General features: G+C 35.2%; 1 protein-coding gene across 6 annotated transcripts in view; it reads left to right on the top strand.

The window, feature by feature from the left end:
- Positions 1-27,350, top strand: part of AGL (amylo-alpha-1,6-glucosidase and 4-alpha-glucanotransferase) — an 89,965-nt gene that overhangs the window by 34,971 nt on the left and 27,644 nt on the right. For all 6 annotated transcript variants that reach the window (XM_008507712.2, XM_008507899.2, XM_070592286.1 and 3 more), the window contains exons 6-24: positions 7,327-7,508; positions 7,687-7,798; positions 10,021-10,147; positions 10,492-10,594; positions 10,696-10,793; positions 11,454-11,593; positions 12,631-12,818; positions 14,777-14,900; positions 15,480-15,643; positions 15,906-16,007; positions 16,119-16,274; positions 16,372-16,522; positions 18,713-18,837; positions 18,927-19,039; positions 19,154-19,288; positions 21,820-21,950; positions 25,132-25,268; positions 25,524-25,657; positions 26,546-26,721. In XM_008507712.2, coding sequence (XP_008505934.1) covers positions 7,327-7,508; positions 7,687-7,798; positions 10,021-10,147; positions 10,492-10,594; positions 10,696-10,793; positions 11,454-11,593; positions 12,631-12,818; positions 14,777-14,900; positions 15,480-15,643; positions 15,906-16,007; positions 16,119-16,274; positions 16,372-16,522; positions 18,713-18,837; positions 18,927-19,039; positions 19,154-19,288; positions 21,820-21,950; positions 25,132-25,268; positions 25,524-25,657; positions 26,546-26,721 — 2,598 coding nt within the window. The remainder of the gene's footprint in view (positions 1-7,326; positions 7,509-7,686; positions 7,799-10,020; positions 10,148-10,491; positions 10,595-10,695; positions 10,794-11,453; positions 11,594-12,630; positions 12,819-14,776; positions 14,901-15,479; positions 15,644-15,905; positions 16,008-16,118; positions 16,275-16,371; positions 16,523-18,712; positions 18,838-18,926; positions 19,040-19,153; positions 19,289-21,819; positions 21,951-25,131; positions 25,269-25,523; positions 25,658-26,545; positions 26,722-27,350) is intronic.

Below are 27,350 nucleotides of genomic sequence, written 5' to 3'. Positions count from 1 at the left end.
CTGCCCAATACACAATTCTGTAAAATAGAGCAGAGCTTCCCAACAGATGGTCCTCAGGGAGATGATTGCTCCCCTCACCTGTCAGAGCACCTGGGGCTGGGGAAGCCTCTGGCCATGATCAGCTTTCGACTTAACCCAGTGTACCTTGCAAATATTATCTTCTGTGTGTGCCACAGTGTAGAAAAGTCCAGAAACCACTGATTTCCATACGTGAACAACAGGAGTTCTGGGTGGTACAAAACATTTAACAGTAAAGAAAAAATCTGGTGTGTCATAAAGTAGTTTTCCAAGTAACCATAGGAACTATGAAGATATTTAAAAGCTCGAAGATTTGGTTGATCAGTATAGATAATCTCTAATAATAATAAACAATGAAAATTAAGCAAAGAAATGGATACATTCTAAAATTTGGTGTTTCTGCATGCACCTGGAAACTAAGCATCAGAGTTCACAGTGAAAATTTCTTATTCTCCAAGAACTCAGTATTCTTCACTTGAAAATTTGACATTATTGATAATTATATTGACATCTATGATATTATTCACATCAAATTTATCAAACCACGTAATGGCGTTCATTGTATGAGTTAGGATATGGCTTAAGCAGCTATAACAAAGAGACAGAAAACTATAATGACTTGAGACTGAAATTGCATTTATTTCTTATAAAATATTAGGTAGGCATTCCAAGACTGGTATGGTGGCTCAGTGGTGATAGGGAACTAGGTTCTCTTTTGCTGTCATGTTGCTCTGCTGTCTCCAACACTTTGCTTCCAACTCTTAACTAAATATGGCCACTCCAGTTCCCAATATCACCTTCTACCCCATGGAAATGAGGAAAGGGAAGACATGCCTTTAAGGGCGTGATCTGGTGTATATATCATTTCTACTCACACTGCATCAGATAGGATGTTGTCTCTTGTCACACTTAGCTATAAAGGAGGCTTGCGCTATAGTCTTTTGTTTGTCAGCCATATGTACAGCAAAACCTTGGGAGTTCTGTTACTAAAGGAATAAAAGAATAAAATTTGGAGTACAGCAGCAGTCTCTGTCAGAGACTATATTTCTGGACCATTTGAGAGATTCTGTGCAATGCAGAAAAAGTGAACTTTGCTTCAGCCTTACTTGGAAAATACTGCAAATCATAATATCCTTTCTGTGAAACAGGTTTTCATTAAAAAGTTACTATCTAGGGAGAGTCAGCTTCCAGAGTAGCAACATGAGGGCCTCACAGACCTTCTATCCAGCAAAACAACTATAACTGGTGAAAATTATTTTGTAAGAAGTTATTTAAAATCTCTGGAAATTGTCCTAGGGCATTCAGCATATGGAGAAGCATTTATCCAAGAAAATCTACTACATCTCAATAAGAACAGTGAGAGTCTGTGACATTTGAACCACAACCTGCTCCTCCCTCCCCACTCTGCCCCAGGCTGAGAGTGATGATAGGTCTACTCCTGGCAGGTGCAACCGAGAACACAAGCCTCCCTTTCTCCCCAGCTCCCAGGCTAGGGTTACAGTTGAAAGGGGCAGCCTTCCAACAGTTCTTATCCTACCCTGCAGTGCTGTGTTGCAGAAGCTCTATTCCAGGCAAGAGCAGCTGGTCTGGGGCTCCCTTCCTTCACCAAGCCCCCACTTATAGAAGGGAAGTTCTACCCGATGTGTGACAGGTCAAGAATACTGGGCCTCAGTGGCCCTTGCCCCAGCTCGCTTGTGAGAGGTAAGCCAAGAACACCAGAGGCTACCATCCCCACCACCAGCTGTGGAGCACTGACACAGGTGTTCTGCCTGGGGGAAGAGATGTGCAGTAAGAGCAGAGAAAGAACGAAATTGGCTTTATTTGGTACATGGCATGGGAAAATTTAAGGCTTTGGACACTTGAAAACAATGGAGACTTTGGTGGTAAACAGTCAAGAGAAAGCTGGTATCTCCAGGAGAGCAACATGCTAAACCATATGCCAGCTAGTAGTTTAACAGAGAGAACCAGGGAAAGAGACAGCTGCAAGAGCCCTCCTAAGGTCAGAACAAGCTTCAAAGACTACCCCTGCCAATGGCCCCAAATTTACTTGGATCAGGTTGTGGAGCAATTTATGTTCCAGCATATTATCAAGTAATAATAGCACAGTCAGCCTGCATTAGTGGAGAATAGCAGCTGAGTGTGATAGCAATAGAGACAGGCAGCTTAACAGAGTTCAGGGAAAGAGACTGTTATGGGAGCCCTGCTAAAAACCACTGTTATCCCTGGCTGACTGACTGTGACCAAGGCTGCACTCTCTGAGTAGCAATATCAGAGGCTGCACACTGTAGGGGAAATGGCCTTCGCTGAAATAGTCCAGCCAAGTCACAGGCAAGCAACCAACAAGACCTGGAGGGGATGGGATCAGTATCCAGAGTTGCTGCAGTACATTACCTAAATTGCCTGATTTTCAACAAAAAATTGAGACATGCAAAGAAACAGCAACGTGTGACCCATACACAAGAAAAAAGGGGGCAACAGAAATTGCCCTTTGAGAAGTCTTAGATGTCATATTTAGCTGATACAGACTTCAAAGCAACTATTGTAAATGTATTCAGAGAACTAAATGAAACAAGTTTAAAGAAGTAAGGGAGGGTATGATGATGATATCTCATCAAAAAGAGAATATCATAAATAGACAGAAATTTTTAAAAAAGAACCAATTGGGAATTCTGTAGTTGAAAAGTAAATAACCAAAATGAAAAATTCACTAGAGGTGTTCAGCAGTATATCTGAGTTGACAGAAGAAAGGATCAGTGAAGAGGGATGTGATCTGAAGGACAGAAAAAAAAGATAGAAGGGAACAGAGCTCCAAAGAAATGTGGGACATCTTTAAGCACACCAACATGGGCATCATGGAAATACCAGAAAGAAAGAAAAGAACGGAAAAAATACTTCGAGAAATAATGGCTGAAAACTTCCCAATCTTCAAAATTTGATTAAAAACATTACTCTTGGGCCAGCCCGGTGGCGCAGCAGTTAAGTGTGCACATTCTGCTTCAGGGGCCCGGGGTTTGCTGGTTTGGATCCCAGGTGCGGACATGGCACTGCTTGGCAAGCCATGCTGTGGCAGGCGTCCCACATATAAAGTAGAGGAAGATGGGCATGGATGTTAGCTCAGGGCCAGTCTTCCTCAGCAAAAAGAGGAGGATTGGCAGCAGATGTTAGCTCAGGGCTAATCTTCCTCAAAAAATAAATAAATAAATTCTCAAAAAAAAAATTAATCTTCACATCCTAAAGCTCAGCAAACTCCAAGTAACATAAACCCAAAGAGAGCCACATTGAGACAGATCATAGTAAAAATTTTGAAAACCAAAGACTTAGGGAATCTTGAAAGTAATATCTTGAAAGGCAGAGATTGCCAGAGTCAATAAAAAAACAAGATCCACCTATATGCTGTCTACAGGCAACATACCTTAGATTGAAAGATACAAATTGACTGACAGTAAAAGGATGGAAAAAGATATACCAGGACCTGGTAGCTCAGAGTTTCCCTCTCTGATTGCCCCTGGGACAGCACACCTTGGGCATACACACCGTCTTCCAGACTGCCAGAGATGAATGTGATTTTCTGTTTAAGCCTGGCTTCCTAGGAGTCACCCTGGGTCAGAGTAGTTTATTGTTCATTTGATATTTGGTTAGAGGTTGCGTTTAAGTCCCTTTACCAGTGAGCTTCTGTCCTGTGTTAATAAGTCTGTATGTGGTTTGGTGAATGCCTTCAAGTCTTTCCCATGTCCTGCTAGGATTGCTCCTGAGAGGGTGCAGGGTAGCACATGCACCCAGCCTTCCCAACCCCTAGAATTGCCTGTGATCCCAGGAGGGCTCTCTGCTACCTCTTTCCCTGATTCTCGCCATTAAACTTCTGGTTGCTCTGATTTTTTTTTTTTTTTTTTTTTGGTGTCACAGAGCTATACCAGCCTTCTCTTAATTGCTCCTCACCAAGGTCTCCATTATTTTCAACATCAGCCTTAGGCATGGGGTTCTCCACTCACTGTTCCAAGTAAATTCAGTCCTTTCAGGCAGGGCTCTTCATCCTTTTGGTCTGCCTTTCCCCCTGAACAGAACACCTGTGCCACTGCTCCTGAGCCAGGGGCAGGACCACTTTTCCTGCCACCCCATTTTGGGGGCACTCAAGGCAGAAGGCGGCAGTCCCTGGTCTTCTCAGTTGCCCCTCCCCAGGTGGACCCTCCACCCTGCAAGTGAGTCCCAGCTCTTGGGAGAGATGGGGTCTTGGTATTCTTGGCCTCCCACAGCTGGGATAGGACGGCCACCCTACAAGTGGGGGCTGGGTGGGGGAAGGAAGCGGTGGTTTTCTCTGCCTGCCTGTGTGGAATAGAGCTGTGACATGAGGCTAGAGGGAATGAGAAACAGCTTGCCTCTCCCAGGGTGAAACTATAAGCCCAGACTAAGACTTGGAGGGAGAGGAAGTCTCTGTTGGCCACACTTGCCTCGAGTAGAGCACCAGGTTAGGGCTTCCCAACACATAGCTGGTTGAGTGGGATGAGGGAGCAGGTCGTGGTTCAGATGCCATAGACACTTGCTGTTCTTACCAAGAGTTACTAGATTTTCTTGAATAAATGTTTCTCCATTTGCCAAATGCCCTTAGGACAATTTCCAGAGACTTTAAATGATTGTATTTTATAATTCTCACCAGTTAAATTGTTTTGCTGGAGAGAGTGTCTGCTAAGTTCCTTACTGCACTGCTCCCAAAGTCCATGTTTCATTTTTAATTTTGATGTATATTAAGACATAGTTTGGAATTTGACTCCTCTTTCAGGTAGAATTAGAAAAAATGTTTAAAATTCATTTTATACTTAATTTTATTTCAAAAAATTGAGATAAGAAATAAAGTTTCAGGATTTTACCACTTAAAAAATTAGGGTAGTTTTAGTATTTATTCTTAATAAATCGGATTTAATTATCACTGCATTTTTCTCTTACATGTTGAATTTTAATGACTGTGATAATGAATCTAGGGAAAACTATCTTGATTCAAATTTGGAGAATTATCAATTTAACTTTTATTACAACGTCTCTGCTCCTTATGTTTCCTGTATTCATCCAAGTGTTTGTTTATTATATAAATAAATGGTAAATATATAAATAAATAGTATTTATAAATAAGATATAAATAAATGATTTACAAAAGAAATGGCTGAAACTAAAAATAATTATTTTAAACCTCTGTAAGGATTGTAATGGTGCTCAGCTAAGTAAATGAGGCATGAACACATTCGCCGCTGCCGCAGAGCAAAGTGGTTAACGTTGCAGGTTCTGAAGAGACTTGCCCAGGTTCACTCCTGGCTGTGTGACTTTAGTTGAGTTACTTATCTCTCTGTGCCTCAGTTTCTCATCTATGAAGGAAACATGGTAGTATGTCCTACATTATGTGGTAAGGCATGAGGATTAATAAATAGTGCATTTAACTGCTTAGAACAGTTCCTGGCATGTGGCAGGTATTTAATAATTGTTATTACTTTTTATTTCATGTACATTACACACTCATGCTCCTCAGTATGAATTCAGGGGGCATTAGTCCATTTTAAAGATCAAACAAAATGTATATAATTTTTCTCTTTATTTAAAAAATTAAAACAAATTATCTTTAATATTACAAATACTTAGAATGCCTTACAGAACTCCTGATTCTGATTCTGAATTTACTAATACAAATGGGTAATAAGAATAAGCTAGACCCTTGTTCTTTGAGTACATTTCTTTTAGCAGTTTCTCAGCCTCGCTTTTATCAGTCTTATCAAAACAACATATCTGATTAACCATTCAGGATTGAACAAAGTTACCTATGAGAGAACTAAATTTTCTTCCATCAGGATTGTCTAAGCAGAAATAAAAATACCAAAAAAGACCAACACCTTTCTAAAATGAAAGCTCATGAGGACAGGAGCCTTGCTTGCTATTCACTACAGAATACCTGCTCCAGAACAGTGCCTGGGATATATTACATTTTCAACGTAGATATATGTAGACTGGGTGAATGGATTTTGAGTTCACAGGCTGTCCTCAGGCATTGCTGCCCATCAGGTGCATAGGTGGATGTGCTCAGGCCCCCGCTGGAGCCTGGACCAGGTTAAGAGAGCTGGGTACTGAGAAGAGGGGTGGGATGGGAATGGCATGTTCAAAGAAAGAGGAGGACTAAGATATGTAGCAAACCTCCCTCAAAGCTTTAGGGTAGATGGGAAGGAGAAGAGAAGGGGCAAAAGAGGGAAGGAAAAATAAAAAACAACCAAGATAAGGGTGCCTTTTGTACATCAAGGAAGAGGTATTTTGTAACTAAAGGAAGACTAATCAGTAATGGCAAATGTTGTAGAGGTTGAAATGGATGAAGACAAGAAAGTAACACTAAATTCCATGATTAGGCAGCTTGGAGTAACCTCGCTGGAGTGCTGGATACAGAAGCAGATTGTATTGGGAAAAGGAATGAGGGTATGGGGAGAAAGTGGAAGCAGCAGATATGGGTTGGATTTTCAAGACATTTGGTCTTGATACTAATATACTACGCAGAAGTTAGAGAAATAACTGTGTTTAGATAGGATGTATGTTTGTATTCTTAGCTTTGGGAGATACAAGCATATTTAAAGATCCAGAGGAACCTGCCCTCCCTCCCCTCCCCCAGAAAAAAACACAGGAAGAGACAATTTTGTAGGAAAAAAGTTGTAAATGACATTTTGAGTTCTAAAGATAGATAAGAGTACCTAAAGCTTAGATGGGCCAAAGAAGGGCCCTCTCACTAGGAGACTAAAAGTAAAGAAGACAAGCACCTGAGGAAAGTAATAAAAAAGGAAGATATTATCCTGCCCTAGAAGCAAACAGCCTAAACCAGAGTTGAAGATACAGGTAACTTTCAGCTTTAACAAGGCCAGAGAACTTGAAGTCAGGGCAGGAACCCCATCTCCCTTACAGGAAAAGATGTCCTTGGGGCTTAGAAGGAGCATTCCAAAATATAGTCGGACTCAAGGACCATCAAAGCAGGCCGAGGACAAGACCCTTCTTAACTCCTACCACAATAGTAAACCTGTCATTACAGTGGTGTTAATAAATCAGCGTTGCCTCCTATCTACTATCAATTAAAAATTCCTACAACAGAAAAGAAAAATGTGAAGTGGAGATAGGATACTGCAGCCAAAAAAATATTTTTCATATTACAGTATCATTATAAAATATTGATGTCTAATGTATAGGAAAATGAGTGGTAGATGATATTTTCTTTCACCTTTAAATTTATCATAGATACTAACATAGATACTTCAGTTTAATTACAAGATATTCCTTTATGTTTTTTTTTTCTTTAAGCTGCTAATAGTAAATGGATCCATGAACATCCAGAAAGTGCATATAACCTTGTGAATTCTCCACACTTAAAACCTGCCTGGGTCTTAGACAGAGCACTTTGGCATTTATCCTGTGATGTGGCAGAAGGGAAATACAGAGAAAAAGGAGTACCTGCTCTGATTGAAAATGATCATCAAATGAATGTCAGTATGTCTAGAGGAGTACCACACTAAAACAGAAAAACAGAATTTCTAAAGTGCAAATTAAACAAATATATGGTTGAAAATTATTTAGAATCTGTCTTTTAATATGCTAAATAATATTTAGTAAAAATATTTTAAGTGTATATATATGTATTTTTTAACTATTGAAATTTTTCAGTGCATTCGAAAAATAATTTGGGAGGATATTTATCCAAAGATTCACCTCTGGGAATTTTTCCAAGTAGACGTTCACAAAGCAGTTGAGCAATTTAGAGGACTTCTTACACAAGGTAAAGGATCTACAACTAGAATGCTTCTATCAATTTTAAGAAATTTAGTGATACTTTTAAAAGGATAACTCTTAACATGTTATTAAATCTGTTATTATATGATATTAGTGTTGTTTTTGATACTACAAAAATAGGATTCTGGAAGCTATCTGAGAGTTAGCAGAGACATCTAAAGGACAGGTCACAATAATACATAACATAATTATTTCCATTGGGGACTTTCTTACAATTGATTCCTTAGCATAGAGCTCAGAATACAGTAGAGCTCAATATATATTTGTTAGATGCATGAGTGAGAGGTAAGTAGAGCAGATTATTTCACCTGCCAAAGGCTTGAAACAGGCTTTCAAACTGACAGATGTAATAGTCTTCTGTTGGCTAAAGTAGAAATCTTAACTGAGGCGGGGTCTTCCAGCTGATGGTACCCAGCATTAATGCCACCTAACCACTAGTGAGACTTTCCCAAATGTTAGCCAGTAACAAAAGGTAAAGAAACACATCTTCAGTTAAGGACATAACTAACCTCAAGAAGTTAATCATTGTGTTCTCGACAAAGTAGGGTAGGAAAAACCAGGCTAAAAGAGAAGTTAGGATTTTTAGGAGGCAAATTGGAGAGAGATTATAAAGAATCTATCTACAATTAGTATAGGACCTTCTAACAGCAAGGCTCTTTGATGGCTCTTACAATAAGGAATTCTCCTCCTCGTCCAGACACCAGAGCTAGAGTGGGACCCAGAAATACTGCCTTCAAAGTAGGAGTCAGTGTGACTAAGGTCCAGGAAGCTTAGGGTCAGATTCACACTTCAGCTTTCCCAGTTGTGTAACATCTTAATACCCTTTCACATGTTAATTAGTTTTTCCATTAATTGCCTATTAATGTTCTTTCCCTATTTTTTCTATTGGGTTGTTTGTCTTTTTCATATTCACTTGTAATAATAATAAATTCGGTGATTCCTTATTATGCTGGCCTCAGATATGTCCTCCTATTTTGCTGTTTATCTTCCAACTCTTGTTTATGGTGGTATTTTTTTTCAGTGTAGTCAAATTTGTCAGTCTTTTCTTTGATGGCTTCCAATTTTATATCATGCTTAGAAGAGACCTATCAACATTCTATGTTTTCTTCTAACAATCTTACTTATATTTTACATTTAAATACTTAATACACTTGGAATTTAGTTTTGTATATTATATAAAGAAGGTATTGAACTTTATTTTTATTCAAAAAATGATGTTGAGTTGGTAATCCATCCTTTTTCACTGATTTTGAGAACCACCATATTACTTCATAGCATGTAGTCATATACTGAACTTACATGGGTCTGTTATCTGTGCCATTCCAGTGATCTGTCTGTCCTTTATGCTACCAATAATGAAGACTGTTTTATAATTTACACTCACTGTGTAGCTTTTTCTCTTTTTCAAACATTTCTTGACAGTTTTCATATATTCCTTCTTCCAGATGAACTTCAAAAACTAGATTTTAAGAATCTATTTATATTTTATCTTATTTTGTTTGTGCTTTTTGAAGCCATTTCAAAGTCTCTTTAGAATAAGCTAGATATTGATTAGTTAATATACAATCAGACCCAGTGGAGGCAATCCTGCACAAACATCTGATTTATTAGGATTAAGTTCCAGAAAAGAATGAAAATTCCCCCCATAAAGCATTTATTTACTTTTTTCATTTTTTATTATTATGTGAAGAATATGCTTGTTGGTGAAAAGGAAAAAATTATGAAAACAAACCTATGTGCCTCTTTCAGAGAATACAAAGAAAGTCAGGTTGTTAAAAAGACTTAGTTTAGAAAAGAAAGCAAGCTTTGAGGAATAAGAACTGCTGACGTATTTGGTAGCACCTGGAAAGAAAATTAGTACCACTGACTTCCTTAATGCCCGAAAACATGAGTAGAAAAGGAGAATGCTGACTGAGGCAGAAAAGTGGGACTAGGGTTGAAGTGATGGGAATCCTTATGTTTTTCTTCTGTAATGTTATTTTCTCTTAATCTCTCTCTCGCTCTCCCACCACCCCCACCATGTATGTGTATGTGTGTGTGTTAGATGGTGTGCAGGAGGATGGAGAGGGCGGTAGGCAGGATGCTTGTGAAATAAACATTTGTTTTACTTTCTATGAAAAAATTGTAAACTAAAAACGTGGAATCAGTAACAGTTATCATCTCCTTATGCGTATTTGCATTTAAGATATCATCTTTTCTTTCTTTCAGAAAATAGGAAAATAATAACTCAGCCTGATCCAAAGCAACACCTTAAGATTATTCAGGATCCTGAATACAGACGGCTTGGCTGTACTGTAGATATGAACATTGCACTAGCAACTTTCATACCACATGAGTATGTTATGTATTTTTCCTGTGAAATAGAGAACAATATTACTTATAAACCTTTATGGCTAGCATTATTTTCATACTATTTATTAGAAGCTTGAATAGAAAATGAAATAAAGCAATTCATCATAATTCTGCTACTTCAAACACATGACATTTTCCCCCTTTTTCTGTGTGCTGGTCCGCATTCCTGTACGTGTGTATGTAAAAATGTTTACAATTGGAAAATTTCTTCAGCCATAATTAAGATCCTGATGAATATATTTCAAGTTTCTATGACCCTTGTTAGACAAATTTTAAATGGTTGTAAAACCCTGAAATAATAAGTTTGTATTGTTCTACCTGCTCTAGTAATGGGCCAGCTGCAATTGATGAATGCTGTAATTGTTTCCGTAAGAGAATTGAGGAATTAAACGCAGAGAAGCATCAACTTGTGAACTATCATCAGGAGCAGGTTTGACCTACTTTTGAACTGCTATTTTTCTTTGAGTCTTAATACTGTTTGTTGTTGTTCTTGTTGTTTTTATTGACGTAACATAATTTGATGTCTTCTAGGCAGTTAATTGCCTTTTGGGAAATGTATTTTATGAACGACTGGCTGGCCATGGTCCTAAACTAGGACCTGTCACCAGAAAACATCCTTTAGTTACCAGGTATTCCATTTTTGTTTTCTTCTCGTTAAAGGTTAAAAATTGAAAATTGTATTTAACTTTTCAAATTAACTTAAATGTTTCCTTTAATGTGTGACTTCAGTACATTTCTTAATTGAAATAGAAGTTTTGATTGGGTAACTAGGCTTCATATTAATTGATTTTGTTAGGCAAATCTTTAGTGAGAGAAACTGTCATCAGTATGAACCAAGTTATAATCATTTACATTACGGTTTCTGGGGGACTGCATTCTTACTAATAAATTCAGTGTTAATCAAATTGAGCAAGCATTTTGCTCCTTATCTTATAAGTACTTGTGTGTGCAGCATAGATTAGGCAACGAAAGCATAGCAAAAACCTTTACAAAGTAACATCAATATTGCAGTGATTTTCTTAGTAATTTTATGAGATTTTTTAAGTTATTTAAAATGTTAACCAGATATGCTGTAATGCTAACTCTCCATTCTCAACTCCTACTAGATTTATTCAAAAAGTCTACTGAAGATCTTTTACCTATATTGAAGTTTTTTCCCTATAAATAGTGTCAAACTAATCTTACTTATTCTCTTCCTTAGGGAGGAAGTTTAATTCTGATAGTGCTAACTCAAATTCTCTCCATTGAGTTTCTCTGTATGGATTTAATATTTAATTCTATCTCCATAGATATTTTACTTTCCCATTTGAAGAAATGACCCCATCCACAGAAGAATCTATGATTCATCTCCCAAATAAAGCTTGTTTTCTGATGGCGCATAATGGATGGGTAATGGGAGATGATCCCCTTCGGAACTTTGCTGAACCAGGTGTGTCATTTTTGTTAACTTCTGTATGCATAGAGAAAGAAAAGTTCACCACAAGCTCAAAATATAAACTGTTAGTGATTTTTTTTCCCCACTAGGCTGGTGGTTTTTAGGCTACTTCATCACAGAGGTGCCAGAGGTACATACAGTTTGAGAGAAAAAAGAAGGGGTTGATAAAAAGGATGGCATTCATCTTCTCCTTTCCCTGCCTACCCCTTATCTTCTCAAACAGAGTAGCTTTTATAAATCTATTTTATATTGTGTTTCTGCAAAAGATTTTATTTGGGCAAAAATGTATTCTATTACATTTTTTAAAGACATTTGAAACCACTGCTATTACAGTTATATTGCCATAAGAGATATTTTCACTCATTAGCCAGAGGGGTATTAAGGTATTTGAAAGGCAATTAAACTAGAAACTAATTGTTTTTAGGTTCCCTCTCACTTACTCCTAGCATCTTATTTTCCTACAGCTATTTCATTGCCAGGAAAAATTTTGCCGGGACCCGTCACTGTATTTTTCAACATTTCAGAATTAGAAGTCTGTTTGAATGACATAAATTTAAATCAAAATCTCATTTTTAAAAAAGGAATGTAACTTTAGGTTTAAGAATCTGCCATCTCCTTTATAGCCATTCTAAATGAAAAAAAGCCATTCTGCTGTATGCCATGGATTTAATGTAACCTATTGCCGAAAATGGGGAGTGACATGGGGGTGGAGCTTTAAATATTTTTGTAGAACTCTAGCTTTAGGCCTGTGATATTACTATTACTGTTTTCCTTTAAGAAGGAACTTGAATTTTTTACATTAAGCACACATTTTTAGAAGAGACTATAAGCTAGAATTTTAGCAAAATAGATACAAGATACAAATTAATAATTTTTTAAAACTTTATCCCATACCATTTTAGATATAATTTTAACCAATATATGGGCTGTGGTAGAAATAGTCATTGTGATTTTAAAACAACAGTGTTTCCTTCAAGTGATTATTTTCATTGTACTTCTTGAACCATTGAAAGCAACTCCTTTCTTAACAGGTTCAGACGTTTATCTAAGGAGAGAACTTATCTGCTGGGGAGACAGTGTTAAATTACGCTATGGGAATAAGCCAGAGGACTGTCCTTACCTCTGGGCGCACATGAAAAAATACACTGAAATAACTGCAACTCATTTCCAGGGAGTACGTCTTGATAACTGCCACTCAACACCAATTCATGTAGCCGAGGTACAGAAAAACAGTTCATCTATATTACGAAAAGAAATTTGGTATTCTTTCCTAGCTTTCCTGAAATAGAGTATGCAAATACAGTTTCCTTTTGCTAGTTGGACACCAGCATTGATTTGGTGGTAGTATTGAACACCTTTGCTTGATTTGCAAAATTGTGACAGAATCTTTTGATGCAGTTGTCTTGGAACACTAGGCTATAAAATGTTCAATGAGTTAATGTTTTTATTTTAATTTAAGGAAGTAAATCATATTATCTCTGATAATATGTATACAACCATATTGCCATATATACTATTAAAATATTAATATTTTAATATTATTGGGGCCAGCCCGGTGGTGCAGCAGTTAAGTGCGCATGTTCCACTTTGGCGGCCTGGGGTTCACTGGTTCAGATCCCAGGTGCAGACATGGCACCGCTTGGCAAGCCATGCTGTGGTAGGCGTCCCACATATAAAGTAGAGGAAGATGGGCATGGATGTTAGCTTAGGGCCAGTCTTCCTCAGAAAAAACAGAGGAGGATTGGCAGATGTTAGCTTGGGGCTAATCTTCCTCGGAAAAAAAAATATATATATATTTTAATATTATATAAGGAATTAATATTTTAATATATAAATATTAATTTGTCTTCTTGTTAGGTTGCTTTCAGTATATTAGTAGCTGCTGTGAAGTTGAATAGCTCGTTGCATATTATAGTGATTATAATATGTAAAATTATAATGTTTATGTAAAATGTAAATTTGTAATATATAATATGTAATATAATAAATATGTAAAATTATAATATAATATGTAAAAACACTAACAATACAGTATATTGAGGCTAGTTTTAACCTCATTGATTCAATTTTATTAATTTTTACAAAAATGTAGGTGTAAACATAAAGATTGTCTATTTCTCTTTGGTGTTTTTACCGTAACGTAAGCAATGCCAACATTTATAGCATTTTCTTCTATCTAATACAGCTTTGTAAACTCTTATAATTTTCATCCTGTTTATAAGATCAAAGGATAGCTTCCTAGTGACAACTTACTGTTCTGTGGAAATGTGTACTTATCTGAAAAATACCTATTTCTATAATTTTAAAGCAGTATTATACTGTATATGTTTTGAGTCTGTGATGAAAAATTGATTTGATTTAGAAGAACTTAGTAAGCATTAGTTAAGGTAGTAGAACATGTGTTAGCTCCAAAAAATGGCAGAGGTTTATTTTTAAGTGTGCCTTTAGCAACAGCAAAAAATATATACTTGTAAGATTGTTATAACATTATGGCAAAACATAATATTAAATCTTAATTTGCTTAATTTTAAGGTACGAAATCCTCTAGGGTCCTGCTTGTTTGCCAATAGAATTTCAAGTATTTCATGAACCTTTGTGCAAACGTTATGTTAAAAAAATTTTGAAACTGATCTGATTTCTGAAAGATTAAGAGTTTATTGTAATCTGTAGGAAAAGCTGGCTTCAGTCTAGTCAGTCAGACCTAATCTTTGCAAAGGCTAAATGATTCACCAGCAGGGAATTTATCAATGATGGCTTAGAGTCAACTGCCTGGAAATTAATAGTCTGATTAGAGGTATTAAAAATAAACACGTAAAACAGGGGAAAGCCTAGCAGAATTGCAGTATTATGGTTTACATTTTTTAATGTGACACTAACATTTTTCTTCTTCCTTTTTTCCCCCTTGTGTCCCTATATCTTTGCAAAATCTAATCTTCCTTTGTAAATGTTTTATTCTCTCTATAAATTCTCTTGTTACCTGTGTGTATTGGTTTGTTTTATGTTTTCTTACACATGCACAATTAAATTTATTTGGAAATTCTTCTTGGATTTCCATTTTGTCTTGCTACATCGTACTTTCCTATGTCAAATCCATGCCTAGTCTTGCCTCCTCTTCTTCCCCCTAACTCCAACCTTGCTTTTCTCTTTCTCTTACATTTGTAACTGTGCTTTTTGCAGTACATGTTGGATGCCGCTAGGAAATTGCAACCCAATTTATATGTAGTAGCTGAACTGTTCACAGGAAGCGAAGACCTGGACAATATCTTTGTTACTAGACTGGGCATTAGTTCCTTAATAAGAGGTAGGCTTGTTGAAGTGTATTTCCCATCTAAAACTTTAGTTTTTGTTCATGTAGATTAAAAGGGATTTAATAGCTTTAAATATAGTGTTTAATAATTTTCAGCATAGCTAATGTTCTTTGAAATATTCTACACAAAATTTTCTAATATAACTCAGTCTGTTTTTATAAGTAAAACATTCTACATTGGGGTAAAATGACATTTTAAATTGAAAGAGCAGTGGGATGAATTGATGACTCATGAACAAAACCATTATTTTATTGTTGAAAATATACAAATATGTTTCTTGTCTCCTACCTGGATGAATGATGTAATCTTGATTTTTTCCCATAGATTTTATATAACCAACATCCTACTAAACAACATAAGTTCCCTTTTACCTGTATGAGCCGTTTCTCCAGTTAAGTTATAGAGAAGACTTTTTTGGTCACTTAAACTAATGGACATTTGTTTAAATGTTTAAAGCAGGTTTTTTTAATAATATTTATGTGGACTTATTTTGAAAGTCAGTCATGGTAAGAAGTCTAACTTCTTGAATATTAGTAATGAAGATTTTTAAAGTGTTCTGTAATGCTTTGCAGAGGCAATGAGTGCAGCTGATAGCCATGAGGAGGGCAGATTAGTTTACCGATATGGAGGAGAGCCTGTTGGGTCCTTTGTTCAGCCCTGTTTGAGGCCTTTAATGCCAGCTATTGCACATGCCCTGTTTATGGATATCACCCATGATAATGAGTGTCCTATTGTGGTAAGCATCTAATCTGTTTCTTGTATTGACTTATTTTGCTAAATGTTTTGATATTTAGTGGCAATAATATCCACATACTTCAAAATAGTAGCTTAAATTTATGTGTGATTGTGGTACAAAGTTTTTAGAATGTTTGTTTTAAAGCAAATTAATATATCTTATAGAATGTATTCATGTAATTATCCTTTTACTTCACTATGCAATAGGATGTAACTTTGCATTTGAAAGAAAAAGAACTTTTTGGTTTTTTATTGTTTTCTAGCATAGGTCAGCATATGATGCTCTCCCGAGTTCCACGATTGTTTCTATGGCATCTTGTGCTAGTGGAAGTACTAAAGGCTATGATGAATTAGTGCCTCATCAGGTTTGTTTATGCGTTGTTTTTAAAATCCACGTGGCCAACAACTTTGAGCATTTTTACTGAAATTTCTCATTGTCATAAAATGTAACATGGCTAAGTTTTAACTTTGTTCAGATTTCAGTGGTTTCTGAAGAACGATTTTATACTAAGTGGAATCCTGAAGCATTGCCATCAAATACAGGTGAAGTCAATTTCCAAAGCGGAATTATTGCAGCCAGGCGTGCTATCAATAAACTTCATCAAGAGCTTGGGGCCAAGGGTTTCATTCAGGCAAGAAACTAAATTTTCTGTTTCTTTCTTAAGGTTCAGTTTCAGAGTACGTCTTTCCAGTTTGAGCGCTAATGCGTTTTCTCTTTCTGTTTGTCAGGTGTATGTGGATCAGGTTGATCAAGATATAGTGGCGGTAACAAGGCACTCACCTAGCATCCATCAGTCTGTTGTGTCTGTGTCGAGAACTGCTTTCAGGAATCCCAAGACGTCATTTTACAGCAAGGAAGTGCCTCATATGTACATCCCTGGTAATGCTATCTAAAAATGTTACTGTGATTATATTAGATTGTTATATTAAATTATACTATTATATTAAATTGTTGTATATCATATATTATAACACATTGCAAGTGTGGATGTAGTTGAGAAAAAGAATTAGAAATTTTTGGTAACATATTTTTACTACATGGAACAAAATCTGGACAGAAATACTTTCAAATGTTAACATTTTTTGAGTTGTGAAGTAGTTTTGGTTTCATCTTATTCCCTTATTTCCTAATTTGTATAAAATGAACGTGTATTTCTTCTATTCCCTGGAAAATATATATGTATATTCATGTGTTTATGTATATGTATATACCTGTACATTTGTGTGTGTTTGTGTATGTGTATGCACATATGTACACACATGTATAAACCAAAATGGAAAATAATTTAATATTTAAGACTCTTCATAATCCATCCTCATCTACCTTCCTAGTCCTCTATCACTCCACTATTTCAGCCAAATAGATATTTTCACTGATCTCCAAGTAGTCTTATTTCCACCTATATATGAATTCTTTATGTCTTTCAAGGACTAAAGTTCCACTTCCTTCCAGAACTTCTCTAAGTAATCAGTGATCTCTATAGCAATTATAGTCTCTCTATATCACTCCTTTAGCCATTAATTATAAAATACATCCCTGAGGTATATCTTTATCATTGCTTGATTTTTTTCTAGATGTGTGTATTTTATTTCCTCACTTATTATTATATATGATATATCATAGCGTAACATGACATGCTCCTGTGTATATAGCAGCTGTCCAAGTCTTTGATTAATTGAGTAAATGAAGAGTCCCATAAAAATCATCATATTCTATTTTGGTTGCTAGTTGCTAAATATGCATAACTCTACTTTTTAAAAATTATCAACATGAATAGCTTTAGGGTTAAATGTTCGTTAGTTTTTTAACTGTTCACAAATTTATATTCAGTAATCTTATTTGATTGTTGCTAATGTACATGTATAGTTTTGCGTGGCTGCAGTCAGTTGCACGGTATTATCTCAGGTTTTGTTTTGATCACTGATCATTCTTAAAACATTTCCATTTTGTGAGTCAACAAAATTGTGATTTTCATTATCTTCAATGTTTCATATTTTATGTTAGTATTCCATTTTTAATATTCTTTAGAATGTTTAGTAGTGTTCTTATTTAAGATTTGAATATATGCTAGGAATAATTTTTTTTCTTCTGAACAATTTCCTTAGTGTATATTTCCAGAAGTAGAATTTCTAGATCAAAAAGTCCTGTATTATCAGATTAATGGCTTAAAGCTTAAATTATTTAAATAATAAAAGTTGAAGTTTAATATATTCTTTGACCCAGCAGTGCCACTCCCAGGAATATATCTGAAAAATCCTCATGCATTTCCATTAGGGACATGCACAAGAATATTTATTGTAACATGATTTATAACAGAGAAAAATTAGTGATAATCTTAATAGAATGAATGCATTTTGGTGTATTCACACAGTGGAGTACTATGTGGCATTTGAAATAAATGAGCTAAAGCTAATGTAGCAATGTGAACAAATCTAAAAAACACAGTGTTGTCCAATGAAAAACAAGTTACTGAAATGTATACATAGATATTTATATATATAACTTGAATCTACTTTAATAAAACTTGGAAAATAATACAAGTTGTTCAGGGAAACATTCATATTTAGTAAAAATGCACAAGATCAATGAACACCAAACTGCAGGTAGTGATTACCTCTGAAGGGGAAGAAAGGGTACACGGGGTTCAGTTGGATTTGCAATGTTTTCTCAAGCTAAGTAGTAGGATCTGGGTGTTTTAAGTTTTTTCCTACTTTTTGTATTTCTGAAATATTCCATTTTTTAAAAATGTAAGCCTTTCAAGTGATTTACTTTCTCTCTGCTCAAAATTAAGCAGGTTGTATATTGTTCCCCAGAGCTAAGTTATTATTTGATAAGATCTCTTTTCAAATAAAGGTTTGTTAATTAAGTTGTGATTTTTTATTAAAAAAAAGAATTGTGTGAAAAGTGCATCTTGGGTAGAATCATCTACTTTCAGATTGTTTTGTATATTTTTAATTAACTGATAGTTCATGTTCAACTTTAAATTAGATGATTTAAAATGCTTTTAGCAATTCCTAATTCCAGGTGGTTTAATATGAAATTTTGTTAAAAATTTTTTTGTATTTCCAGGCAAAATTGAAGAAGTAGTTCTTGAAGCTAGAACTATTGAGAGACATACAATACCTTATAAGAAGGATGAAAACTCAATCAATGGAATGCCAAATATCACAGTAGAAATTAGAGAACATATTCAGGTATTTGAGACTCTTGTTTTACTACTGTGTTTAACATTTTAAGGACATTAGAATTATTTGTTGAATGGTTTTCTGTAATTGTTTTTAAGCTTAATGAAAGTAAAATTGTTAAACATGCTGGAATTGTCACAAAAGGACCCAATGAATTTGTTCAAGAAATAGAGTTTGAAAACTTGACTCCAGGAAGTGTTATTATATTCAGGTATGTTAGAGTTCAAACTGTTCACTTTGCTTATATATAAAATAGTTTATATATAGCGTTAATTTTGAATAAATTATTCCTAAAAATTAACCATTTTTTAATTAATGTTTTCAGAGTTAGTCTTGATCCACATGCACAAGTTGCTGTTGGAATTCTTCGAAATCATCTGACACAATTCAGTCCTCACTTTAAATCTGGGAGCCTTGCTGTTGACAACGCAGATCCTATATTGAAAATTCCTTTTGCTTCGTAAGTATGCCTTATTTTATGGAGGTTTGCCACTTTAATAACTGATAAATTACCACAAGCCTGATGTAATCAGTTTTAAGGGTCTTCCATATTCTTGCTACTCAAAGGGTAGTCCCAGGACCAGCAGTGTCAGCATCAGCTATTGTTAACATTTTGCCCTATTACTTTATCATTTGTATGTGTGCTTGCATGCACGCTGTCTCACACTCATGCACTCTTTATATATAGTTATAGATATGTACATGCAGACGTACACACTCACACATATACATACTTCTCTATCTATACATACACACAAATTTTTCTGGACTAGTTGAGACTAAGTTGTATACATCATACTCCTTACCACATCATTTTTTTTAATGCCAAAGTATTATTCTAATATGTTGCTATACTATAATTTATTTGATCAGTCTCCATTTTTTGGATGTCAAGATTGCTTCCAATTATTCCCCATTAGGTATGTCTTTCTACATTCATCTTTGCATAAATCCTTAGTTATTCCCTTACTAATCATTCCCTTACTAGGTCATACCACATAGTACCAAAGAGTATAGGTTTTGAAGTGTAGGGCTGGTTTAACTTCAGCTTCACCACTGTTAGTATGATCTTGGACAAGTTATTGAGACTTTCTTCATTTCAGTTTCCTCATCTGGAAAGTGGGGCTTATAATAATGCCTATGTCTTAGATTTTGTAAGGATTAAATAGGATAATGCATATAAAGCACTTAACACAATGACAGCACATAATAAGTGCCCAATCTATGTTTGCTGTCATGAGGGCTAGGATAAATTTCCAGAAATGGAATTTCTCGGTTAGACTATATTCATATGTTTCAGGCTTTTAATACTACCAAATCTCCTCCAGAAAGATTATATTAATTAATATTTTCGGTTCTATGTAAGAGTCCATTATCCCATATCCCTACCAATACTGAGTATGTATTATTTAATATGATGTTTAAGAGCATAGAATATAATCAGATTATGCTACCTGACTAACTGGGTTTGAATCCAATTTCAGACTGTATTAGCCCTAAGTAAGACCTTGGGCAAGTTACCTAATATAATTATAGTGCCTCTCTTACAGAGTTATGAGAAATACTTATGTAAAACACATAGAACAGTGTTTGACACGTAGTAAGTGATCAATAAGTGTTAACTATTACCAATCAAGTTGGTAAATAGAAAATACTTTAAAATTACATCCCATTTTAATTTATTTTAAAAATTAAGCTAATTTTTTTGATCAGCATTTGTATTTATTCAGTGAAGTATTTTACATATTAGCTCATTTTTCTGTTGTGTTCGGTTTTGTTGTTTTATTGGCACTTTATCATTAAGGATATTAACTCTTAATTCAAACTACACTTAGTAAAGTAGTTGCAGTCTAAAAAATCTGTGACAAAGCAGTTTTGTGTTTCTACGGAAGGTTTATAAAATGCACACTCCTTCTCAGACCTATTCACGTTATCTTGGGGCAAGGCCAAGAAATCCGTTTTAATAAGCTCTCCAGGTAATTCCTATGCAAGAAGTTGACAGGCTACATGCTGAAGAATATTGCCCTCGAATGGAGTTGGTACTGAGGCTGCTAATAGATTTGACTCAGACTTGACTCACATACTGCAGAGGGAGGGTCACCCCAGCAGTGAGGGCGGAGGCTAGCAGAGACAGAGGGAACAAAACAGCTGACAGCGATTTTCTAAGTTGAGACAGAACTAAAAGAAAAAGAAGGAAGTACATTCAAAAGGATATGTGTTCACATAGTATTCAAGAGGAAATGTATTCAGTTATGTAAAATGAAATTACCTGAGCAGCTGGAAGTGCGAGGAAGTAGGGTTTCAGTTGTATTCAGGCGTGGTCGATTATACAGTCTGACTGCTAACTGAACAAAGGAAAGTCAAAGCCATGATAGTTAGAGACTTCCTTCTGACCATTAGCAAGAAGCATCTTTATCAAAGACGATTCTGGCCCCTTGAATAACCAAGCTGAAGGGCAACGCAACTTTAGGAGAGGAGAGAAGGGAAAAGGAGAGAAATACAAAAGCAGAGTACTACGTGATTTCTAAAGTGGTTAACTGTGACTTTTGATTATCCCTTTACTGGTCCTTTGATAAGTATTTTGAGTTTAAGATAATTAGCAGAAAAAGTTCTTGATGTCCCACAAAGGAGAATATAAAGGAGGAAGAAAACTAAGTCTGAACTAGAAAGATTGAAAACACAAATTGATAAGATAAAGAATATAGCACCAAAAGATTTTTCCAGCATACTTCTAATTAACAAAATTTGGCACTTGATTGTTTCCTTGGCTTGGAAGAAATGTTACTTCTAATTGAATTTTTAACATGTTTTATCCTTAAATTATTATTTATAATATATATTGTTTCTGATGTATGTTATAATGCTGAGTTCCTAAAATGTACATTACTGAGACATTTTATGGTTATCCTTCAGATTTTCTTTTTTATTTTTATGGAGTGCAAGTGAAATTTCAATATATTTAACCAGTTCTCTTTATTTTCTAATTCTTAGTATTGCCTCTAAATTAACTTTGGCTGAGCTAAATCAGGTCCTTTATCGATGTGAATCAGAAGAACAAGAAGATGGTGGAGGGTGTTATAACATACCAAACTGGTCGTCTCTTAAATATGCAGGTCTTCAAGGTAAGCAAGTATAAGGATAGTTAAGCTTTTGCGGGGCAGGGGTTGCATGGGGTTAGATGATGTCTTCCTTACAGAAATAAGAGTACTATTCAGAGTTCGACTTCTGGGATTCAAATTATGGCTCTGCCGCTTACTCGTTGATTGATCTCTGGCAAGTAACTGAACCTCTCTGTGCCCCAATTTCTACCTCTATAAAATGTGAATACTATTGCCTAATTCATAGGCTTTTCTGAGGATTAAATGAGATAATTTATTTGGGCCCCAAATGAGACTAGGTGTAAATATAGTACTTTCATCTAAATGGAAATATTTTTTGCTGCATATTTGTTTAATCCTACAAGGAGAACTTATAGTAAAATATTATGTAGTTAGAGTAGTTGTAAGATGGGATACAGGAACTAAATATTTAACTATCAATTTAATCCATCTTGTTTGTAATATTTTCTTAGATTTTTATTCAGGAAATTTGGTTTATCATCTGTATTCCTGGTCCATGTAGTTTCCCACTTAGCATGCCAACTTTTCAACTCCCTGTTATTTCTTTGTCCATCTAACTCATCTTTAAGGGCCAATTCAATTCTTACATCTTCCACAAAGACTTCCTTAACTATTGCTTTTCACAGCAATTTCTTTGTACTCTGGACATGCACTCTATTTATCTACTATACCTCTTACTTGACCCTTAAAATATGTTGCCTTATTTCAGTAATTAGTGTAATGTATTTTGTGAATCTTTGCTATTGTGGTAAGAGTTAGGCTTTAGAATCAGACTCCCCAGGTTATACTGACTAGCTGTATAACTTTGGAGTAGTTAAACTCTCCATTGCCCAGTTTCCTCATCTGTAAATGGAGATAGTAATAGTACCTAGCACAAGAACTTACTGTTAGATTTAAATGAGTTAAGACACCTAAAGCATTTACATAACGCTTAATTCGTAGTAATTACTTGGTAACTGTTAGCTTTAAAACTCCGTTAAGTAGATTGTACCTCAAGAAAGAATGTTTGCCCTTTTTGAGGTTCTTATTTCTTAGCTTTTATACCTTCCAAGCACATAAGAAGCTGTTAGTAACTTTTTTTGTGACATTTTGTACTAGTGACATTTTATTTTTTTCTAAAACATTCTCCTTTTCAACATAAAGTGTTTTTGCTGTAATAAAGAAATATTTATGCTACTAGTCTTAAGCAGATCTCTACTCCATTTTCACTGTGAGCCATTGAACTTCTGCTTGACTGAGAAGACCACACTTCTGTGAACTTCTTTTCTGGCCTTTGTCTTTCTTAAAATTGAGTCTAATTCTTTACTAATTGTCTTTACTTTCTCATAAAATGATTTTACTCATCCTGTCTAAATATAATCACCCTTCCCTGATTTATTTTTTACTGTATACTAATCTCTTTTCTCTCTAACAGTTTAATATTTCCAGCAGGCTATTAACAGCACCCTAAGATTAAATCAAACTTAACCACTTCATTGGCCTTTCTCTCCCCTAAACAAAATTCCCCTTCCTACTTCCCTGTGTCTTACAATACTACATATTCAGTCATGTTGGAATCCAGGAATCCATTTTTGGATCTGCTCCTTTCATTCTCAATATTCCATCAGAAATTATGATGTAGATTTTTTTGTCTGTTCTTTGGCATACCATATCCTTTCTATTTCCACAGTTATCACTCTATTCTAGGACTAAGTCTTGTCTACAAAGCCAACTAACTAGGGGGCCGGCCCCGTGGCCAAGTGGTTAAGTTCATGCGCTACACTTCGGCAGCCCAGGGATTCACTGGTTTGGATCCTGGGCATGGACATGGTACCACTCATCAGGCCACGCTGAGGTGGCGTCCCACATGCCACAACTAGAAGGACCCACAACTAAAATATACATCTATGTACTGGGGGGATTTGGAGAGAAAAAGCAGAAAAAAAAAAAAACAACTAACTAGTTTTCCAACCTCTTGTTACCTCTTCCACAAATCATTCTATCCCACTGAGTCATCATCAGATCTGTTTTCTTAAAACACAGCTCCATCGTGTCATTCCAGTTTTCAACAAGTGGATCTGATTATTTACTTTGCAATATTTACCTTTCCTGAAAGTGCTAGAGCATCTGTAGAACGTTATTTTATACGGCGTTATACTGTCTTGTTTTCTAATTTTTTTATGTTTTAAGCTTTGTTTCCCAAAGAAGATTTGTAAGCCCCTTGAGGAAGAGAACTATATCTTAAATTTATGTATTTATTTTTTAATTTCTCGACATGCTATATATATAACAAAATTAATTAAATTCTAACTAACTAAATACAGTCATGCGCCATATAATGATGTTTCAGTCAACAATGGACCACATGTATGATAGTGGTCCTATAAGATTAGTACCGTACAGCCTAGATGTGTAGTAGGCTATCATCAGGTTTGTGTAAGTGCACTCGATGTTTGCATATTGATGAAATCGCCTAATGCCACATTTCTCAGAACATATCCCCGTCATTAAGCTAAGTGAAGACAGTGAAGCCAATATAATTTTTTTAAGATGGAAATTATTACTTTATTGAGTAATGAAAGAAGTACTATTGTTCTGTCATTGAAATAACAGAATCTGCTATATATGCATAGGAATCTAATGCTTCTATTTGAGTATTACTTGAGAATATTCCTGCATACCTCACTTTGATACTTTAATTCCAAGTACCTCCTGTTATATTTCAAAGATTCTTTCCAAAGCTGGCTTTATTCTTAACACCATAGATGCTCTTGCTCTCTCTGAAAATGGTTCTGTGATTTCCTTAAATCTTGCCTAAACATTAATGAATCTACAACTTTTCAATATGAAAAGACACAAACTTATCAATTTTCTTCCCCCAGATGCCTTAGGCAGGGAAACCATGCAGTTGCCTTTAGATATTATAACATTAAAATCGAAAAGAACAAGACCAGTCTCAGAAGATAGGAACCTTGGAATTAAGCCCCTGTGACAGTAGCCCCCTTCAGTGTGCCTGTGTAGCTTGGTTCAAGCCAGTGTTTCCACTGTTATCTCCAGCCCTGGAAAGTGCACTGTGGACTACGCAGCCCTTGTGTCTACCTCAATATGTGTTCACTCCAAATCATGAGAGACTAGCAGCAGCCCAGGCTATGGGAACGTATTACCTCTGCCAATAATATAGCATGATATTTCTCTGAATTTTCAGGATTAATGTCCATATTGGCAGAAATAAGACCAAGGAATGACTTGGGGCATCCCTTTTGTGACAATTTGAGATCTGGAGATTGGATGATTGACTATGTCAGTAGCCGGCTTATTTCACGATCAGGAACTATTGCTGAAGTAAGTAAAGCTATATTCTAGTCCAAAAAAACAAGGGCACAGTAAGAACTATAGTACTATGCTATATAAAATATTTATATTGTTTTCTAACCTGAAACATTGTCCTGCATTCTTTATCATCCTTCATTTCTAATAAATGGAAATACAGTTGATAGATTACTAGATAGTAGGGTTGCATGTTTGGATTTACCTCTTAAAATACACCTTGCCTGTAAACAAACGAAATTAACTTTTTTAAATTATTTTTTACAACAGGTTGGTAAATGGTTGCAGGCTATGTTCCTCTACCTGAAGCAGATCCCCCGTTATCTTATTCCATGTTACTTTGATGCTATATTAATTGGTGCATACACCACTCTCCTGGATATAGCATGGAAGCAGATGTCAAGGTATGCCCAACAAAGCTTGAGTAAATAGGCATGTCTTTGTAGAAACCATATCAGAGTCAGTTTATTCATACTCTTAAAAGCATTTTATTGAGGAACTGTCAAAGACTCATAGAACTGAAAATTTGTGTAAGTGGATAGTAAATTTATTAGCATCGTTTAATCTGGAGCATACAAAAATAAACTCAGGTATTAAAATCTGTTCTATAAAGCTATAGAAATATGTTTATGGGAAAATTTAGTTGTTTTATGTTGTTTCTATTTGTTCATTGACTTAAGTAATGGGTACAATTTTTAGAATATACATACACAGTTCTTTTTCTAATTGTGCATTAATTAAAAGAAAAAATATTCTGCTATTATTACGAATGAAATTTGCCTTTAATGATGAATTTCCCTGAAATGAAAACACAGATCATGATGTGCTAGTGAAGAGCCACCAAATCGATTTGAGGATAATTTCAGAAAGAACTAAACTTCAGTCCTACCATTTGTCTCACAACAGGACTTAGACTTAAAGCTAGTTAGAATATTGGGTGAAATGAAAGCAGTTCTGAAATCTAACCAAACTGAAAATTTCTTTCACGTGATATTACCATTGTTACACATTTGTGTAGAAAGATTATTTGAAGGAAAGGAACCAAGTAAAATAATACTGCTAAAAACTTTTGAATCAATGGGTATAAAATTTCAGTTATGCAACATGAATAAGTTTTACATATATGCTGTACAGCATTGTGCCTATAAATAAAATAACAATATTGTATTATACACTTAAAAATCTAAGAGGGTAGATCTCAAGTGTTCTTACCACAATAACATTTTTTAAAAATAAATAAAAATTTTTGCATTTGTACAAACAATATTTTAAGCTCCATCCCTTTGTTCCAGCTTTGTTCAGAATGGTTCTACCTTTGTGAAACACCTTTCTCTGGGTTCAGTCCAAATGTGTGGAGTAGGAAAATTCCCTTCTCTGCCACTTCTTTCACCTTCCCTTACGGATCTACCATATAGAGTAAATGAGATCACAAAAGAAAAGGAGCAGTGTTGTGGGTCTCTAGCTGCAGGTAAGAAATTACATACAAGGTTAAGATGTGTAAATCAATATTATTCCAAGGGGAAAAGTTATGGGGAAACAATTACTTAAAAAAAATCTCATGATGTTATTCAAGATTTTATGTTACTGCTTAGTAAAATTTCATAGATATTCACTTGTAAAAAGAGTAACCATGCTTACTATTTAATTATGACTGTGCAACAGGCATTTATGTGCATTTTTTATTGTGGCTGGTTAATTTTTTTCTTCAGCATGTTTTTATTTTTTCCCACTATTGACAGTTTGTATTTTCTTACCAGATTTGTTTTACTACCCTTTTTCAATTATGTTATACTTCTTTCCCAATTTTTAAAACTTAACCCAACCTTGTTATTGCCAAGATATCATGTATAGGTCCTCTACAAGTTACAAAAAGAAAACAAACGTTAAGTGATTTTTTTTATTGTGTCTAATTGCAGTCAAATGTTTTCAGCTATATTTGTTGGCATCCTTTCCTGGAAGTAGTAATAAAACCTGAAACAAGTGACATCTAAGTAAGCAAAATAGGCAAAGGACAGCCTTTTGTTTTCTCTTTAATATATTTCAAGCTATTTCTAGAAAGTACTTAACATTTGAGGCCACTGAAGTACAGAACTTTCC

The sequence above is a fragment of the Equus przewalskii genome, chromosome 24 (genome assembly GCF_037783145.1).
Source record: "Equus przewalskii isolate Varuska chromosome 24, EquPr2, whole genome shotgun sequence".
Taxonomy (NCBI): domain Eukaryota; kingdom Metazoa; phylum Chordata; class Mammalia; order Perissodactyla; family Equidae; genus Equus; species Equus przewalskii.
This window is presented reverse-complemented; position numbering and strand designations above follow the sequence as displayed.